We start from the raw sequence: 20,186 nt of genomic DNA on the forward strand, positions 1-20,186 counted from the left end.
TATATCAACACGTGGGTGTGATTCACGCCCACTTAGCATACAACACATACTCTTGTAAATGGAATGCATAGTCCTTTGGCTTTCCCTTCTGTTGCAGTGGTCACTGGAGTCCTGGCGGAAACTGGAAAGGCATATGCTTATGAAGAGAGTCAACTGGGCTGGGGGAGGAATCGTGAATGAGCCATATGATGGAGGAAAGAAGAAGAGTTGTTTCTTATGTGCCGCTTTTCTCCACCCGAAGGAGTCTCAAAGTGGCTTACATTTGCCTTCTCTTTCCTCTCCACACAACAGACACAACAGACACCCTGTGAGGGAGGGGAGGGTGAGTGAGATATTACTGAAGAAGGGTTGGTTCTAATATGCTGCTTTTCTCTACCCGAAGGAGGCTCAAAGCGGCTTACAGTCGCCTACCCTTTCCTCTCCCCACAACAGACACCCTGTGAGGTGGGTGAGGCTGAGAGAACCCTGATATCACTGCTCGCTCAGAACAGCTTTATCAGTGCTGTGGCGAGTCCAAGGTCACCCAGCTGGCTGCATGTGGAGGAGTTGTGGGGAATCAATCCCGGCTCGCCAGATTAGAAATCTGCGTGCCTAACCACTACACCAAGCTGGCTTTTGGCGTAGAACAGTGGTTCTCAGCCTAGGGGTCGCCTGGCCGCTTCTTCGGGGCCCCCAAGTTGGTTGGAGTTGTGGCAGCGGCCGGAGGCAGTAGCAAGCGATAGTGGCAACAAGCAGTGGCGGTGGGGCAGCAGTGGCAGGGCAGCGGTAGGCGGTGGCAGGTGGGGGTGGCGGGTGGGAGCAGCAGAGCCATTGCAATGACCATCTCTATGATGCCCGACTGTTGTGTACATGAGCATGTGCACATCTGTGCACGCACACGCTGCCCTGCACACGTGCAGGTGTTACTAATCTTGCAGGTGTTACTAATTGGGCCCCTTATCACCTTCAAAGCCACAGTAAGTAGAAGAAGAAGAGTTGGTTCTTATATGCCACTTTTCTCTACCTGAAGGAGGCTCAGAGTGGCTTACATTCGCCTTCCCTTTCCTCTCCCCACAACAGACACCCTGTGAGGTGGGTGAGGCTGAGAGAGCCCTGATATTCCTGCTCTGTCTGAACAGTTTCATCAGTGCCATGGGGAGCCCAAGATCACCCAGCTGGCTGCAGAATTCTGAACATAATGGAAAAATGGGCAAATGAGAACAAGATGCAATTTAATAAAGATAAGTGTAAAGTTCTGCATCTGGGTCAGAAAAATGAAAAGCATGCCTACTGGATGGGGAATACGCTTCTAGGTAACACTGTGTGTGAATGAGACCTTGGGGTACTTGTGGATTGTAAACTAAACATGAGCAGGCAGTCTGATGCAGCGGTAAAAAAGGCGAATGCCATTTTGGGCTGTATCAACAGGGGCATCACATCAAAATCACAAGATGTCATAGTCCCATTGTATACGGCACTGGTCAGACCACACCTGGAGTACTGTGTGCAGTTCTGGAGGCCTCACTTCAAGAAGGACGTCGATAAAATTGAAAGGGTACAGAGGAGAGCGACAAGGATGATCTGGGGCCAAGGGACCAAGCCCTATGAAGATAGGTTGAGGGACTTGGGAATGTTCAGCCTGGAGAAAAGGAGGTTGAGAGGGGACATGATAGCCCTCTAAGTATTTGAAAGGTTGTCACTTGGAGGAGGGCAGGATGCTGTTTCTGTTAGGCTAGATATCAGGAAAAAAAATTTCAGTCAGAGTAGTTCAGCAGTGGAATAGGCTGCCTAAGGAGGTGGTGAGCTCCCCCTCACTGGCAGTCTTCAAACAAAGGTTGGATACACACTTTTCTTGGATGCTTTAGGATGCTTAGGGCTAATCCTGCATTGAGCAGGGGGTTGGACTAGATGGCCTGTATGGCCCCTTCCAACTCTATCATTCTATGATTCTAATTGTCTCATTATGAGGACAATTATAATGGAGCTAAGAACTTGGAAGAGAGACTCGCTCGACCTCGGCAATGATCTCATTAGTTGCAAATGGTCAGCTGTGTAGAAAACGCTTCAGTTGTGCTGAGGTTCCTCCCTAAATCCTGTCCACTCGGGGCTCCACCCCCAAAAATATCAGTACATTCATTTTATTTAATATACTAATAGTAAAGCCCGTTGTGTGCTGAAATGCAATGGGTGCCAGCTAGTGGCTGGCTTGGTAGAAGTGCATGTTGTTTGTGTATGACAGTGTCCTGTTGTGGGTACGAGTGTTTGATCGTTACAGTCAGGACTCACTGTGGTCTTCTCTCGATTGCCACTGAGAAGTCTTTGTGGTAGAGCAATGTCTCATCAGAAGAATTCAGTTCCTGTGAGGATAGATTTTATGCTTTAGTTAGGTTGGGGTGAAGCGGTGATAGTTTTGTGGCAGGGGAACAGAAGAGAATGGTAGGGGAAGGGAAGTGGATTGAGGCTGTGGCTGTTCTTTGGAGGACTCAGTGTCCTGCTGTGTGAGTCTGAACTGATACTGCTCTTTGGCTCATTTCTCTTTGCTCACTGCCCTCCCCTGCAGGCATATTTCTTGCCCCTTTAGGACTAGCCAAGTGTAATTCTAATTCTGCACAAGCTGTCAGCAGCTGCAAACCCGACTGAGGGAATCGCATTTTTGTGACCTGGCTCATCTTAAAAGAGCCCCTCCGTTTCGGTGTCCTGTGTGCTCCGTGGCAGAGAGGGCACAGGGGGAGCACAGGGGGAGCATACGGGATCCAGCCGCAGTGGAAATGGACATTCCTCCTAGGGCTGCTCACGCTTGCTGTGGGCTTGATTCTGGAGTCCAAACAGGAGCTCTGAGCGTGCAACATTTTCTTGCTTACCCAGTGCCCTTTTCCCCGTTGGTTATTTTATTTAAAACCAAGTTCTGACACAGTTTCCCCTGTTTGCTAAGTAAGCAAAGTGTGAAGCGACAAAAAAAAGGGGGGGAGAGAAAAAACCCCAAACCTGCCAGTCACCTCAGTAGCGAGCAAAGGTGTGAAACGAAACCTCCATATGGCACCAGCAACGCTTTCGTCTTCCTGTTGTGCTCTGGAGTTCTGCCAACAGGTGTGAAGATGCCGAGAAATGATAAAGGAGATGAGGACAACTCTTGCCTTTGGTTTCTTCAGAGATGTTCCGTTTAGGGAGAAAGGCTGCCAGGGCTAAGGGACAGAGCAAATGCTTTGGATGAAGAAGAAGAAGAAGAAGAAGAAGAAGAAGAAGAAGAAGAAGAAGAAGAAGAAGAAGAAGAAGAAGAAGAAGAAGAAGAAGAAGAAGAAGAAAGAAAGAAAGAAAGAAGGAGGAGGAGGTGGAGAAGAGCTGTTTTTTTATACTGTGCTTTTCACTACCAGAAGGAGCCCCAAAGTGGCTGACAAACACCTTTCCCTTCCTCTCCTCACTACAGAAATCCTGCAAGGTAGGTGGGGCTGAGAGAACTCTGAGAGAACTGCTCCATGAGAACTGTGTCTAGCCCAAGGTCCACCTAGCTGGTTGCATGTAGAAGAGTGGGGAATCTAACCCATTTCTCCAAATTGGAGTCCGCAGCTCCTTAACCAATACACCATGCTGCCTCTCTCCCCTTGAGTCCCTGGAGATCGCCAGTCTACCCAGACAGTGCTGACCTTGAGAGACCAACAATCTGGTTTTGTATTCGAGTCTCTGGCACTGGCTCAGAAGGTCAGGAGAGACAGCACACCAGCTGCCAGGAATAAAACTTCCGCCAGTGCCAGTGAAACCAGAGAGGTCAAAAGTGCTGATGTGATTCACTGGTTGAAGCCCTGGGCTGCAGAGACCCAAGTTCAAATCCTGGCCAAAAGTGAAACCCAACACCAGAAAAAAACACGGGTCTCCAGCAGTCGGTGAATGGAGCACACAGCTGTGATTCGGATCGTGGACACAGGGAAATACAAAAGGGGATTGTGGTACGTGAAGCCACCTCCCTGTACTCTGTTTTTCTTCTTTTGCCATCGGGTCACAGTGGACTTATGGTGGCCCCAGGGGGTTCTTAAGGCAGGAGCTATCCAGGGGTGGTCTGCTTTAGTGGTCTCCCATTCAAATAAAAGCCAAGACGTACCCTCCTGAGCTTCCAAGAGCTGATGAGGCCAGGCTAGCAGGAGCCACCCACGTCAAAGCAAGCGACTTCGGGGTTGGATGGTGATTGCCTGCCTGTGTAGCAGCCCTGGACTTCCTCAGTGGGCTCCCATACAAGTAAGACCAGGGCTTCCCCTGCTTAGCTTCCGAGAGATGATGAAATGGGGCTAAGCGGGAGCATCCTAGTCAAGGCAGATGAATGGAGGTGGTCTGCCATTGCCTGCCTCTGTGCCTCTGCCATTGCCTGCCATCCAAACACTAGCCAGGGCTGATCTTGCTTAGCTTCTGAGAGCTGATGAGATCTAGGGTGGTGCGCTCCGGCACGGTTCGGCCGCTTCGGCGATCATCAAAGCCCGAGGTGGCCAGCAGCGCAAATGGCAAATGCCATTTTGGGCTGTATCAACAGAGGCATCACATCAAAATCACAAGATGTCATAGTCCCATTGTATACGGCACTGGTCAGACCACACCTGGAGTACTGTGTGCAGTTCTGGAGGCCTCACTTCAAGAAGGACGTAGATAAAATTGAAAGGGTACAGAGGAGAGCGACGAAGATGATCTGGGGCCAAGGGACCAAGCCCTATGAAGATAGGTTGAGGGACTTGGGAATGTTCAGCCTGGAGAAAAGGAGGTTGAGAGGGGACATGATAGCCCTCTTTAAGTATTTGAAAGGTTGTCACGTGGAGGAGGGCAGGATGCTGTTTCTGCTGGCTGCAGAGGAGAGGACACGCAGTAATGGGTTTAAACTTCAAGTACAACGATATAGGCTAGATATCAGGAAAAACATTTTCACAGTCAGAGTAGTTCAGCAGTGGAATAGGCTGCCTAAGGAGGTGGTGAGCTCCCCCTCACTGGCAGTCTTCAAGCAAAGGTTGGATACACACTTTTCTTGGATGCTTTAGGATGCTTAGGGCTGATCCTGCGTTGAGCAGGGGGTTGGACTAGATGGCCTCTATGGCCCCTTCCAACTCTATGATTCTATGATTCTAATAATTTGTGTGCCCGGTGAGTCATTCATTGCCCATCTTGCTCATTCAGCTCGAGGAGAAGAAAGTTGCACTTCTTCAAAACCAGAGTTTCGTTTCTCTGTTGTATGGCCTGCTTTGTTCCAGATGGCAGTCAGGGTTTATTGGCTCTGCTCCCACCTCCGTTTGTCTGTCTACATGCTCTTCAGTGCTCTCAAATAAACCAGCAGGTAAACTAGGAAAGGAGCCTCTTGTGGGGCAGAGTGGAAAGCTGCAGAAATGCTGTCTGAAGCTGCCTGCCCATGAGGTGGGAGTTCGATCCCAGCAGCCGGCTCAAGGTTGACTCAGCCTTCCATCCTTCCAAGGTCGGTAAAATGAGGACCCAGCTTGCTGCTGGGGGGTAAAACGGTAATGACTGGGGAAGGCACTGGCAAACCACCCCGTATTGAGTCTGCCATGAAAACGCTGGAGGGCGTCACCCCAAGGGTCAGACATGACCCGGTGCTTGCACAGGGGATACCTTTACCTTTTTTTAAAACTAGGAAAGAGAACAGGTGGCAACACCGGAAATTCTGGCTCATCTCCAGACGAGAGAGATCAGTTCCCCTGGAGAGAATGGGAGCCATGGATGGGGGAGTCTCTAGCATTGCCACCAGGGATGCCAGCCTCCAGGTGGGCCCTGGAGAATCCCCTGGAATTCCAGCTCGTCTCCAGACAACAGAGATCAGTACCCCTGGCAGGACAATGGGTGCTTTGGAGGGTGGCCTACGATCTCACTGAGTTCCCTGACCTCCCCAGGCTTCCTCCCAAAATCTCCTGCAGTTTCCCGACCTGGATGTGGCTACCCTCCCCATTGCCCTGTGTGCAGAAACATAACAGGTCCCTTTGGAGGTTAGCCTTGCCAATCTCTGGTGGGGCCTGAAGATCCCTTTGCACTACAACAGATCCTCAAATGACAGAGATTAGCTTCCTCGGAGAAAATGGATGCTTCGGAGGATGGGCTGACTCTAGGGCATTCGTGTCCTCCTGAAGTCCCTCCCAAAATTGCAGCCTTCCTGTTACTGGTGTGGCTGAGATCTCTGCTTTTGGGAGACCACATTAGGGTTGCGCGCTCCGGCACAGTTCGGCTGTTTCGGTGATCATCAAGGTTTGGATCAGGGGTAGTCAAACTGCGGCCCTCCAGATGTCCATGGACTACAATTCCCAGGAGCCCCCTGCCAGCGAATGCTGGCAGGGGGCTCCTGGGAATTGTAGTCCATGGACATCTGGAGGGCCGCAGTTTGACTACCACTGACATTCATCTCTGAAGCGGCCGAACCATGCTGGACCGCGCAGCCCTATTTGTAATACTGGAAGTTCTCCATGCTGTACCCAGAGATCATCAATCCCATTTAATCAGAAATTCAAGAAGGAAGCAGATTTCAGCAAAGGCAGTGGGCAGCCCCCACCCCACCCCACCCCCAGGAAGGCGGGTGCTCCTGAGCTCCCAAGGAAGCCGGTCCCTTTCTCCCTCTGAGTCAGAGAGGCTTTTGCTTTCCAAAGAGGCAGCCCCAGTTCTCCAGCCTGCCCCAGAGAGGGGTGTGCTGGGAGCCCTTGCTGGTGCTGAGGAGAGGGAGGCATTCTGCTCAGGCTCAGAGTCTTCCTCCTCCAGCTGTCCTGGTGCTGTTCCCCCCTCCCCCATGATTTTGGACTGATGCTGCCCGAGAGCTGTGGTGCTCTGGGCCTCTTGTCACATGTACCTGTGTGTGTGTGAAAACATCGCTACACTTCCTGCTGAATGCTCAGTGAAGGTCTCGCCTGGTGAAAGGCCGCCTGTCTCTCCAGGGCCTCTTCACGGCTTCCCTGCTGCACCACGCCATGGGGAACAGTATGGTACGTTTGGGGCTCTGTGGTCCTTCTGAGGATGGCTGGGGAAATCCGGCTGGGCTCTGGCGGGCATTGCCAGGTGCTCCTCGTGGCTGCTGGCAGGGGAAGGGGAGGTAGCATAGCCAGGTGAGGACAGGGACCTCCGCTGGGCGTAGTTCTCTGGAGTCCACCCACCTTGTTTTCCCCAGGGGAACTGACCTCCACAGGCTGCAGATGAGCTGCAATTCCGGGGGATCCTCAGATCTTACCTGGAGGCTGGCAGCCCTATCCGGGGGTGGGGCCTGTGGAGGGCAGGCACCTCAGTGGACTACAGTGTCATGGTTAAGAGCAGCGACTTCTAATCTAGCAAGCCGGGTTTGATTCCCGGAGCATCCACATGCAGCCAGATGGGTGACCTCAGGCTCGTCACAGTCCTGATAGTACTGTTCTTACAGAGCAGTTTCTCTCAGAGCTCTCTCAGCCCCACCTACCTCCCAGGGTGTCCATTGTGGGGAAAGGAAGGGAAGGGGATTGTCAGCCGCTTTGGGACTCCTTTGGGGAGAGAAATGCGGGTATAAAAAACAACTTTTCTTCTTTGGAGACTGGCTTTACAGCATCACATCTCAGCTGAGCTCTCGCCCATCCCCACACAAAACACCCCCTGGGCTCTTTCCCCACGAATCTCCCCTACCTGGAGTTGGCAACTCTACAAGTGGCCTTGAACCAGAGCCTTTCTTGAGCAGGCTAAAGACAGGTGGATTGAACCCATGGCCTTTTAGAACAGGCGATTCCTTCTGGCTGATCTGACTGCTGCGTGTTTCCTTGGGAGCAAGAGCCATTGGCCTGAATGGAGCTTACTCCCCGAATCATAGAATCATAGAGTTGGAAGGGACCTCCTCGGTCATTTAGTCCAACCCCCTGCACTATGAAGGCACTCACAACTTGTTAGTTGTGAGTGCAGGGGTTTGAACTAGATGACCCAGGAGGTCCCTTCCAACTCTAGGATTCTATTATTCTAACCCTATTGCTCATCCACTATAACCTGCCTTGAACCTCCTTGAACCTTCACAGAATCAGTCTCTCTGTCAGATGGCTATCTAGCCGCTGTTTAAAAATGTCCAAAGATGGAGAACTGACCACCTCCCGAGGAAGCCTGTTTCACTGAGAAACCTCTTTAACTGTCAGGAACTTCTTCTTGATGTTTAGATGGAATTTCTTTTGAATTAATTTCATCCCATTCGTTCTGGTCTGTCCCTCTGGGGCAAGAGAGAACAACTCTTCTTCATCGTCTCTATGACAGCCCTTCAAGTATTTGGTTATCAGATCCCCTCTCAGTCGTCTCCTCTCCAGGCTAAACAGACCAAGCTCCCCCAGCCTTTCCTCACACGTCTTGGGCTCCAAACCCCTCCCCATCTTTGTTGCCCTCTTCTAGACACACTCCAAGTTAGAAAAAGTAGATGAGGGTGGGGGTGGGGTAGGAGAGCTGGTTCATCCCTTAGCATCAACCAAAGTAGCTCAAAGGCTTGAAAGCGTTTTAAAGAGGTTTTTTTTTTGGGGGGGGGGGATTAGTTTGTTTTATGAGTTTGTGGTTTTGATGAGCTAGCAAGGTTTGGAGAGCTAGTGTGGTGTTGTGGTTAAGAGCAGCAACAGCTTCTAATTTGGGGAGCCAGGTTTGATTTCCTGCTCCTCCTCCACACGCAGCCAGCTGGGTTTCCTTGTGCTAGTCACAGACCTGATAGTGCTGCTGTTCTGACTGAGTAGTCCTATCAGGGCTCTCTCAGCCTCACCCACCTAACAGGGTGACAGATACCCTGTGGGGAGAGGCAGAAAAGGCAACTGTAAGCCACTTTGTGACTTCTTCAGGCAGTGAAAAGTAGGGTGTGAAAGCCAACTCTTCTTCTTCTTCTTCTTCTTCTTCTTCTTCTTCTTCTTCTTCTTCTTCTTCTTCTTCTGTTTCCTTAAAACAAAAAGAGAACTGGGGCCTTTCTGTACAAGGACCAATGTTGCCAATTGGTTTCACAAAGCAATATCGCTATTTTAAATAGTGGAATCTCGGTGTTCTGCATGCCTTCATTTATAGTAGAATCCAGTAGCGTTTCATTCGTTCCCCTCAGGTTTCCGGTCTCGCAGGAATTGCTAGAAAGGAAGCGATTTTTTTCTGTGCTTGTTCCCGCCCCTGGCCGTCAATCAAACGAACAGCCAATGGGCGGTTGTTGTCATGCTCCCGAAAAGCCCCTTTCCCTTTAAGCACAGGTTAAAAAAAAACACACACATACACACGTTGCAACGAATATGCCTTGATTCTTCCTAATGTAGAGACCCATCTGGCTGGCATGTGAGCTGGCGAATCATCGTTACCACGCCCCCCCCCCCCGAGTGGAAAAAAAATCCCCCCTCCCGTACAGGTGCGATTTTCGGCTGAAAATAAAGGGAATTTGCAAACAGGGGGCTGTGTTGTGCTTGTGTTCGGAGGAGAGAGCCAGGGGGAGGGACTTTGTTGCAGCCGCTACATTGAGAACGCAGACGTCTTTTTCGCAAGTGTTGCAGGTTGTTGGCAGGAGTGTAACGATTTTCTGAGGGTGAATCCACTTTTCTGGATTCCCCGGAAATCGCTACAACGAAGCGATTTTAGCGCTAGTCTTGCAGGAGTGTTGCAGATTGTGTGCGACGTCATACAGAACGGCAAATTAGTAGCGTTTACCATTTGTAAGCCTTCTGCTACTTTGAACTCGTGCGGAATGGCCACTGTTTTTTGTTACCCTGTTTCCTACTACCCGAAGGAGTTTCAAAGTGGCCTTGCAGTCGACCCCCACTCTTCCCCTCCCCACAACAGACATTCTGTGATCTAGGTGGACGGCAGAGGACTCTGAGAGAACTGGAACTGGCCCAAGGTCATTTAGCTGGCCACATGTGGAGGAGGAGTGGGGAAATGAATCTGGATCTCCAGATTAGAGGCCGCCACTCTTCACCCCGACCCCATGCTGTTCCATGGCTTCCCTGGTGGTCTCCCATCCAACTCCTAAGCAGGGCGAACCCTGCTTAGGTTCCGATATCTAACGGGATCAGGCTAGCTTGGTCCAACAAGGTATTACATGGAATTTATGTGTATGAAATAGGTGAATGGTTATTTTGAAGCCTGATCACAGATTTATTTTATTCTATCATCATTAATGCCTTGCCCACATGCTGTTTTCATGATCTGGATTCCGATTGCTGTAGTTTAAGGTCTACTCCATCTTTCCGAATCCAATATATCCCTCCACATATATGCCTCTGTTTGAAATAAAACATTTGGAATGAGCTAACAGAACCCCACCCATAGACAGCTGAGTCCAAGAGGGGAAGTATAAAAATCCCTAAGTCAACCAACCAACCAACCAACCAACCAACGGGCCCTCCTTCATAATTCTCTCCCATCCCAGACTGAGAAGGGAGCAGAGCTGTCCTGTCGGCCAGCCTGGCCACTACCTTGAACTGGTTCATTTTTAATGGTTTAATTCAATTATTTTAGGATTATCCTTCATTGTTCATGTTGTAGACAAACTGGAGTGTGTCCAGAGGAGGGCAACAAAGATGGTGAGGGGTTTGGAGACCAAGATGTATGAGGAAAGGTTGGGGGAGCTTGGTCTGTTTAGCCTAGAGAGGAGACGACTGAGAGGGACAAACTTCAAGTATTTCAAAAGCTGCCATATGGAGCATGGAGCAGAGTTGTTCTCTCTTGCCCCAGAGGGACATACCAGAACCAATGGCATGAAATTAATTCAACAGAAATTCCATCTAAACATCGGGAAGAAGTTCCTGACAGTGAGAGCGGTTTCTCAGTGGAACAGGCTTCCTCGGGAGGTGGTGGGTTCTCCATCTTTGGAAATCTTTAAACAGAGGCTGGATAGCCATCTGACGGAGAGGCTGATTCTGTGAAGGCAAAGGGGTGGCAGGTTACAGTAGATGAGCGATAGGGATGTGAGTGCCCTGCATAGTACAGGGGGTTGTACTAAATGACCCAAGAGGTCCCTTCCAACTTTATGAGTCTACTAGTAAAAAAGCCCATTGTATTCCAAATACAATGTGCCCTAGCAGGGGGGTGGAGAGCGAGGGACTGGCGAGGGCAGGGTGAGGAAAGGTAGCTTACCGGTGAGAGGGCTGTAGCGACGTCGGGCAGCTCCTTCGCGGCGGGCAGCTCCTTGGGTGGCTCCTTCTCGGCGGGCAGCTCCTTTGCGGTGGGCAGCTCCTTCGGCGGGCGGCTCCCTGGCGCGGTCTTCTTGCCGGCGGCCATCTTCTTGTGCCGGCGATGCGTTTGTAGAGGCCGGGGGCTCCCTGGGCGGCGGCGGGCGCGGCCCGCGGGTGCGGCCCGGCGGGCGCGGCCGGCGGGTGCGGCCCGATCCGCGGGCGCGGCCAGCGGGCGCAGCCCGATCCGCGGGCGCGGGCGGCGGGCGCGGCCCGATCCGCGGGCGCGGGCGGCGGGCGCGGCCCGATCCGCGGGCGCGGGCGGCGGGCGCGGCCCGATCCGCGGGCGCGGGCGGCGGGCGCGGCCCGATCCGCGGGCGCGGGCGGCGGGCGCGGCCCGATCCGCGGGCGCGGGCGGCGGGCGCGGCCCGATCCGCGGGCGCGGGCGGCGGGCGCGGCCCGATCCGCGGGCGCGGCCGGCGGGCGCGGCCCGATCCGCGGGTGCTGGTGGTGGGCGCGGCCCGATCCGCGGGCGCGGCCCGCGGGCGCGGCCCGATCCGCGGGCGCGGCCCGCGGGCGCGGCCCGATCCGCGGGCGCGGCTCGCGGGCGTGGCCCGATGCGTGGGCGCGGCCCCCGCGGGGGCGGCCCCCACGGGCGCGGCCCCCACGGGCGCGGCCCGATGCCCTGCCGGTCCCCAGCCTAATAAAGGTTGGGGACCACTGGCTTAGAGGTTCTTAGAGGCCGGCTGGCTTGGAGCAACTGCGAGCTGCGCTACGCGCGGCTCGCAGTTGCTCCGGCAAGGAATCGGAGGGACCAATCGGCAGGCGCTTCGCGCCTGCCGATTGGTCCCTCCGATAGTCTGTCATGAGGAAGGGGCCAATCGGCACCCTTCCTCATCCCGGACACAGCCCGCCTTCCAAGGGCTTACTGTTTTATTTAGTCCGTGGCGCCCGCGGCGCCACGGGCGGTGTAAAGATGATTCTAAACCACCCCAAGAGGTTTACATGCCAAGAGGGTGTTTTCAGGTCAATAAACCTATGATGGCCTTGTAGGGTTTTCAAAGCTGGAGACCAAGAAAGTTGACTTGGCATTAGGGTTGTGTGCTCCATCGCAGTTCAGCTGCTTCGGCGATCATCAAAGCCAGAGGCAGCCAAGGCCAAAGCAGCCGAACCACTCCAAAGTGCTTAACCCTACTTGGCATTGCTTGCCTCTGCTTAGCAACTTTGGACTGCCTGGCAATCTGCCACCCAAGTCCTAAGCAGGACCAACCCTGCTGAGATTCCGACATCTGACAAGATCAGGCTAGCTTGGGCCAACCACGTCTGGGCATTTGTAATTAGTGTATCCTTAAGAATTCATTTAATTGTTCCCCTCCGCCGAACCTTGGAGAAAGGATAGGATGAAGCTTTGATAAAGAAATTGATACACTTTTTCTCTGGATCAAGTTCTAAAACACCCGTTCTCAACCATTTTTATTGTTGAGAAAACCCCTTAAGCATTCTTCAGGTTTTGAGAAACCCCAGAAGTGGAGTGATGGTGCAGAAAATGGTTGGGAAGCAGAGCTGTGAACACGCCCACCCGGGGACCCTCCAGGCCCATCACTGGCCACAGCATCACAGCATCCTGCCCTCCTCCAAGTGACAACCTTTCAAATACTTAAATATCATGTCCCCTCTCAACCTCCTTTTCTCCAGGCTGAACATTCCCAAGTCCCTCAACCTATCTTCATAGGGCTTGGTCCCTTGGCCCCAGATCATCTTTGTCTCTCTCCTCTGTACCCTTTCAATTTTATCGACGTCCTTCTTGAAGTGAGGCCTCCAGAACTGCACACAGTACTCCAGGTGTGGTCTGACCAGTGCCGTATACAATGGGACTATGACATCTTGTGATTTTGATGTGATGCCTCTGTTGACACAGCCCAAAATGGCATTTGCCTTTTTTACCGCTGCATCACACTGCCTGCTCATGTTTAGTTTACAATCCACAAGTACCCCAAGGTCTCGTTCACACACAGTGTTACCTAGAAGCGTATCCCCCATCCAGTAGGCATGCTTTTCATTTTTCTGACCCAGATACAGAACTTTACACTTATCTTTATTAAATTGCATCTTGTTCTCATTTGCCCATTTTTCCATTGTGTTCAGATCTCGTTGAACTCTGTCTCTATCTTCTGGAGTATTTGCCAGTCCTCCCAACTGGTGTCATCTGCAAACTTGATTAGTAGTCCCTCCACCGCCTCATCTAGTTCATTAATAAATATGTTAAAAAGTACCGGGCCAAGTATTTTCTCTGGAAGTACTGATGGCCACAGGAACAAAGAGCTTTACAAGGGGATTAGAGAGATTAACAGAGGATACGTCTACCAATGGCTAAACAACTAGCCGTGGTGACAGAAGGGAACCTCCAGATTTAGAGGCAGTCAATCTCTGAAGCCCATATGCAGGAGGCAACATCAGGGGAAGGCCTCAGCCTCTCTGCCCTGTGGTTGGACCTCCAGAGGAATTGGTTGGCCCCTGTTTGAAGCAGGATGTTGGACTAGAGGGACTCTCTATGGTCTGACCCAGCAGGGCTCTTCTTGTATTCTTATCAAGGAAGGCCTTGGCCTCTCTGCCCTGTTGCTGGCCCTCCAGAGGGACTGGCTGGCCCCTGTAGGAGATGGGAGGCTAGACTAGGACCCTCCCTGATCTGACCCAGAAAGTCTCTTCTGAGGTTCTTGTTGGTGTTTCTGAGCAGAACGGCACAACAGCCCAAATGAGGAGGTTCTAGCAAAGGCAGAATCCACACTGGGCATTATACACAGGGGTAGCAGCTTCTAGCTGACGGCAACAGAGATCCGTTGTTCCCCTGAAGAAATGGCCACTTTGGGGGTTGGACTCTATGGCCTTATGTCCCAGACCCCTCCGTCCTCAGGCTCCACCCTTGGCAACCATAGCTGTATGAGAAGAGGTTCAGAAAATTTGGGAAATTGCCAACTGTCAGGTGCAAGAGGGTGAGAAAAGTCACAAAATAGACTAGATTGGAAATATACTATACTAGGGGCAAAGCCCGTTGTCTCCAAGAATACAACGGGCGCTAGAGCTTGGCAGTGGGAAGAGGAAGGGGAGGAGTTGTCCAGTCTGTAAGGGCATGGGGTTGAATGTTGAGGCCTACTTCACAGGATTGTTGTGCAGATGAAACAGGGGGGGAGCACTCTGCAGCCTCCTGGCAGCTCTGTCAGGGTTCTGAGGCAATTCACAGTTGGACATGACAGTTAGGACAGCCTTGGGGCAAAAAGGGCTGGTGCAGCTTGTGTTCTCATTCTCCTTGGCAGCCCTGCTGACCTCCTCTCCCTGCGGTGGTCAGTAGCATACTGGCAGCCAGACTGGGCTGGGTGAATGGAATTTTGGTCTGTCCTGATGAGGGGCCAATAGGAAGGCGCTTTGCGCACCTCCCCATTGGCTGCTTGGCCCTGGATGGACACTCGGAGGGCCCAATCAGGAGCCACTTTGCGGCTCCTGATTGGGCCCTCTGAGTTTTTATCCTGGACAGGGCCCGCCTTAACTCCTCCCCAGGTGGCCTTACCCTTTTATTTAATACCGCAGGAGTGGTTAAACATACAGGACTTTTTGGGGGTAAAAACTCTTGGGTGTCAAGGCTCTCCTTGCCATGTACCAAGCTGTGACTCTTGAACACTTCTCCCCTGAAAAGCTCATTGGTCTCTAAGGTTATCCCGAGTTCAAATCTAGCTCTTTTGCAGACCAGCACAGCTATGCAACAAAACTATAGGTGAGCATAAGCTTACCAGTTGGATCTCGATAGACAAAGGCTTAATGAGTAGAAATGGGTGCTTGAAGGTGGATTTGTTCTTTTTAAATAGAATCCTAGAGTGAAAAGGGGTCATGCAGGCCATCTTATCCATCCCCTTGCTCAATGCAGGATCAACCTCAAGCATCCAGGATAAGTAGCTGTCCAGCCCAGGGATGTGCACTTTGACTCCGTTTGGCCGCCTCGGCAATCACCAAGTCAAAGCGCACATCCCTAGTCCAGCCACTGCTTAAAGACCACCGGGGGGGGGGGGGAAGCTCACCACCTCCTTAGAAGAAAAGTTGGTTTGTGTACTCCACTTTTCACTGCCTGAAGGAGCCTCAAAGTGGCATACAATCCCCTTCCTTCCTTCTCCCCACAACAGACACCCAGGGAGGGAGGTAAGGCTGAGAGAGTTGTGACAGGACTGCTCTGTGAGAACAGCATTATCAGGGCTGTGACTAGACCCGTGTCACTCAGCTGACTGCATGTAGGGGACCGGGGAATCAAACCCGGCTCCCCAGATTAAAAGCCGCCACTCTTAACCACGACGCCGGGCTGGCAGTTGATTCTACTGCTGATTTTTTTCTACCTGATATTTTGTGGCATGAAGCTAACTAGCACCACCTGGTAAGACTATAGAAAGGGTGTGGGTGGGGCTGCCGGCTTCCGCCTCTGCTTGTGAGCTCTCCTAAGGCCTCTTTCACCCTTGGAAATGGAAAAAAAACTTTGGCCAAAGAGAGATGAGAGAAGAGATGTGTGTAAACACTGCGGGAACTGCCACTTCTCTCATAGATTCTCTTGGAGCAAAAGAAAACAAAACAGGCCTGTCAGTTTTTGATTTGCCGTGATGCGGCGAGGCTGTGCCTGGGGCCGGGAAAAGGTGGCGGCCCACCCCCCCCACCCTGCATCGTCCCGGGGCCTTCTCCTGGCCACAGGAGCAGCCTCGCCGCATCTGCAAGGCTGGGAAAAGGGGCTGGGAAAAGGCGGTGGCCTACCCCCCCCACCGCGGCTCATGCCGGGGCCTTCTCCCGGCCCCAGGATTCCCGTGTCTGCGACGAGGCGAGGCTGTTCCTTGGGCTGGGAGAACGCCTCGACCAACAGCGCCCCCCCCCCTCGCCAGGATTCCCGGGGCAGGAAAGGAGCAGGGACACAGCGTCCCTGCTCCTTTCTGAAGAGGGAGGAGGACCCTGGCCATTGGACTCACCGTGCGGGCTACCAGCTCAATCTGCATGGTGAGCTACCAGCTGGGCCAGGCAAGGCCGGGCCAAGCAGCCAATGCCTGCGAGGCGGCGAGGCTACTCCTGGGGCCGGGAGTAGGCGGTGGCATCCCCCCCACCGTGCCTCGTCGTGGGTCCTTCTCCCGGCCCCAGGAGCAGCCTCACTGTGTCTGCAATGTGGTGAGGCTGCTCCTGGGGCCGGGAGAAGGTGTCCGCCCACCTGCCTCACTGCGCCTCATCCTGGGGCCGTCTCCCGGCCCTAGGAGCAGCCTCGCCGCGTTCCCAGGGTGGGAAAGGAGCAGGAATGGCGCGTCTTTGACGCGTCTTCTTTCTGAAAGGGGAGGAGGACCCGGGCGGGAGGACTCACCCTGTGGGCTGCCAGCTCAATCTATTGGCAACTTGGCCTTGGATGGACAGGGCTTCTGATTGGGCCCTCCGAGTTTTTATCCCGGACAGGGCCCGCCCTAACTCCTCCCCAACAGCCCTTACCCTTTTATTTAATCTGCTCCGCAGGAGCGGTTTAATATTCCACATCTCCTTCAATGTCCCCCTGCAGGACATTCTACTTACTCAGTCAAATTGTGCTCACGACAGCCCTTGCATCGTTCAACACTGAGGTCTCTCCCCTTCCCCAAACCCCACCGTTCCCACCCCCAAGTCCTCCAGCCATTCCCAGCCTGGAGTTGGCAGGGCCACCACCAGCGGAAAAAAGATGCTAGGGCACAGATTTATATTGCAAGACAAAGCCTCAACTGGTTTTGCTGTGAAAGCTTCGTCAGTGGGATCAGAGAGTTCAAGTTATGCTGAGCCTTCCCATAGCAATTAAGTTCTATTCCTTTTTATGAAGTTCTCATTAGAAAAAGAAGAAGAGCAGGGGCCATTCCGCACCGGGATCCATGTTGCAAATTGTTTGTGGAACGAAAAATCGCCAATTTAAATAGTGGAATTCGTCGTTATGCATACCTGCCTTTGTAGTGGAATCCAGTTGCGTTTCTATCGTTTCCCACAGGTCTCCGGTCTCGGCAAAAATCGCTAGCCAGGAAGCGCTATTGCCGAGCTGTGTCCTGCCCCTGGCCATCAAGCAGCCAATGGGCGGCTGTTATCATGCTCCCAAACAGCCCCTTTCCCTTTAAGGAAGGTTTAAAAAAAAAACACACCCATTGCAACGAATATGCATTGATTCGTTGCAACGGAGAGACCCATCCAGCTAGCAGGTGGTGTTTGAGCTGCCGTTTCATCGTTGCCACGCTCCCCCCGAGTGGAACCCCCCCCCCTCACGGGCGTGATTTTCGGCCGAAAACAGTGTGAAAAATGAAGGGAAAATAAACCAGCAAACGGGCCTCTGTGTTGCTTGTGCTTGGTGACTTTAAACAGAGGGACTGCAGCCGGGGAAGCCTCACTGGGTAAACGAAGGCTTGCCGGTGCGTTGATCTCCGCTCGCTCGGAGAAAAAAAATGGCAATCGCTTCGCCGGAAGATCAGAAGAGAGAGCTAGGGGCCAGGACTTTGCAGAAACTGCAACAATGGTAACGCACAGAACTTTCCCGCTAGTGTTGCAGATTGGTTGCAGGAGTGTAGCGCTTTCCGGAGGGTGAATCCACTTTTTGGGATTTCCCTGAAAGCGCTACAACGAAGCGCTTTTTGCGGATCGGTTTCAGGAGTGTTGCAGATTGTCAATGACGTTGTGCATAACGGCAAAACTGTAGCGATTTCAATTAGTAACCATTGTGCTATTTTGGACAAATGCGGAACGGCCCCCGGTTTTTATAACTTGCTGTTCACTGCCCAAAGGAGCCTCACAGCGGCTTACAAAATCACCTTCCCTTCCTCCCCCTACAACAGACACCCTGAGAGGTAGGTGGGGCTGAGGAAGAGGAGGAGTGGGAAATCAAACCTGGTGCTCTAGACTAGAAGCAGCTGCTCTTAACCATGACCCCAAGTTGTGCCCTAGCATAGGGGAGGGAGCGAATGCTCTGCTCCCTCCGATAAACTTTCACGACTTTGTACAATGATAAAGCTGACCCCTAGGCTCTCTTTTCTTTCCGACTTGGAGTTGGCCACCTTAATTTTGATGGCTGGAAATATCTCTCCACCACAATCATCAATGTTCTCCCCCAGGGCCATGACGACTCCAAACAGAGCTTGGACTCCAAAGAGCTCTCCCTCTACGGCAACTTCTCCGGTTACTACAGCGGTTATGAGTCCGACTACAACGAGACTGAAGAGTGCTGCCTGGTCCAGCCCTGTGACTTCTATACCATCCAAGCCTTTGAGAGGAACTTCCTGCCGTGTTTCTATGCCCTGGTTTTCCTCCTGGGGCTGTGTGGGAACGGCATGGTGATAGCTGTATTGCTGCGCGCCAAGGAGTCCCTCCCTGGGACAGATGTCTTCATCTTCAACCTGGCCATTGCGGACATCCTGCTGGTGAGCACACTCCCATTTTGGGCAGCCCAAGCCGTCCACAGCTGGGTCTTTGGGGACTACGTCTGCAAAGTCGTTGGCAGTATCTTCAAGATCAATTTCTACTCCAGCATCTTCTTCCTGGTCTGCATCAGCTTTGATCGGTATCTCTCCATTGTTTACGTCGTCCGCATGTACAACAGGTCCAAGTCCTCCAGGATCCTCCTCAGCTCCTTGGCCATCTGGGCCTTCTGCATTCTCCTCACGGTGCCGGATTTATTCTTCCTGGAAGCTGAGTTCGATTCCCGCCAAAAGATCACCTCATGTTCTCTCAACTTTGATTCCAGCTGGAAGATCGCTCTACGCATCTTCAACCAAGTGGTGGCTTTCTTCCTCCCATTGTTGGCCATGGCTTACTGCTACACCCACATCATCTTCAAGCTGCTGAAATCCAAAGGTTTCCAGAAGCAGAAAGCTCTCAGGGTCATCCTGGCCGTGGTGGCCGTCTTCTTCCTCTGCTGGACTCCCTACCACTTGGTGATGCTTGTCGACACCCTCATCAATTTCAGAGTTTTGGAGCAGAGTTGCGAGGGAGTGACCAAGATAGACATGGCAGAGACTGTCACAATGAGCTTGGGGTTTCTCCACTGTTGCCTCAACCCTCTCCTCTATGCCTTTGTTGGGATCAAGTTCCGGAACCGATTCCTGGAACTGTTGAACCATATTGGCTGTGTGAGCCACAAGTTCCTGAAGAGACACGCCCGCCTGTCGAGCCATCGGAGAGACTCCACATGGTCAGAGAGCACAGAGACTTCTTACGCGGGACTCTGATAAGCCTGATCAAGAATTCCACTTTGGTTCTGAAAGCAGCTGATGAATTTATTTTATCTCAATCTCGCTTGGTGTAATGGTTAAGAACAATTCTCTCAGCCTCACCTACCTCACAGGGTGTCTATGGTGAGAAAAGGTGAGTGATTGTAAGCCACTCTCAGACTCCTTTCGGGAGTTAAAAAGCGGGGTATGAAAAACCAGTTCTTAGATTATATTGATCACTAAAAATGAAACAGAGACAACTGATTTATAGACTGTAAATGGAAACTTTTTTTGAAAAATTGGTATGTGATGCTATGAAGATGTAAAATTATATGTGGCCCTATGGTGATGTAAAAGAATAGTTTTTTTCTTGGAAGTTGTTAAAGCAAGATATATTTTTATGTTTTGTAGAATGGCAGCTTAACGAATTTTGCAATAGTAGTTTTGCAACGTAGTGTAAGTTTTGTATTTTCTCTTCTTTTTTCTTGAATAAATAAGTTAAAAAAACCCTCTTATTCTAGCCTCAGATTTTTGAAACCACACACACACACACACCCTTCAGAACTTGTCTACTAAATACATTTGTGAAGTGACGTTTCCTGTTTTGGACATTCCTGCTCCAAACATTTTTGTTTGCTGTCTGGAAAGTATTGAACAAACCCAAGTCAAAGTTTTGAAGGAACAAGGAAAGGTTTGTTGCAGGTGGGAGACGTCCCGCCATTTTGGCCACTATTTGGAAAACACCAGAAACAAAGACAATACGATACAGAAGGTAAGCTAGCTTTACCACTGGTCATTGTTCCTCCACATTAGCCTTTCTCAACTTTTTTGTTGAGAAACATTCTTCAGGCTTTGAAAAACCCCAGAAGTGGGATGATCATGCAGAATATGGCTGGGAAGCACAACT

General features: G+C 51.9%; 1 protein-coding gene across 1 annotated transcript; it reads left to right on the forward strand.

The window, feature by feature from the left end:
* The first annotated feature begins 6,848 nt into the window (after positions 1-6,848).
* Positions 6,849-19,732, forward strand: LOC143838955 (C-X-C chemokine receptor type 3-like). The gene is made up of 2 exons (XM_077340845.1): positions 6,849-6,926; positions 18,185-19,732. The coding sequence occupies exons 1-2, from the start codon at positions 6,912-6,914 to the stop codon at positions 19,295-19,297; spliced, it is 1,128 nt and encodes a 375-aa protein (XP_077196960.1). The 5' UTR covers positions 6,849-6,911; the 3' UTR covers positions 19,298-19,732.
* Positions 19,733-20,186: the final 454 nt, after the last annotated feature.

Source organism: Paroedura picta, chromosome 5, assembly GCF_049243985.1.
Source record: "Paroedura picta isolate Pp20150507F chromosome 5, Ppicta_v3.0, whole genome shotgun sequence".
Taxonomy (NCBI): Eukaryota; Metazoa; Chordata; class Lepidosauria; order Squamata; family Gekkonidae; genus Paroedura; species Paroedura picta.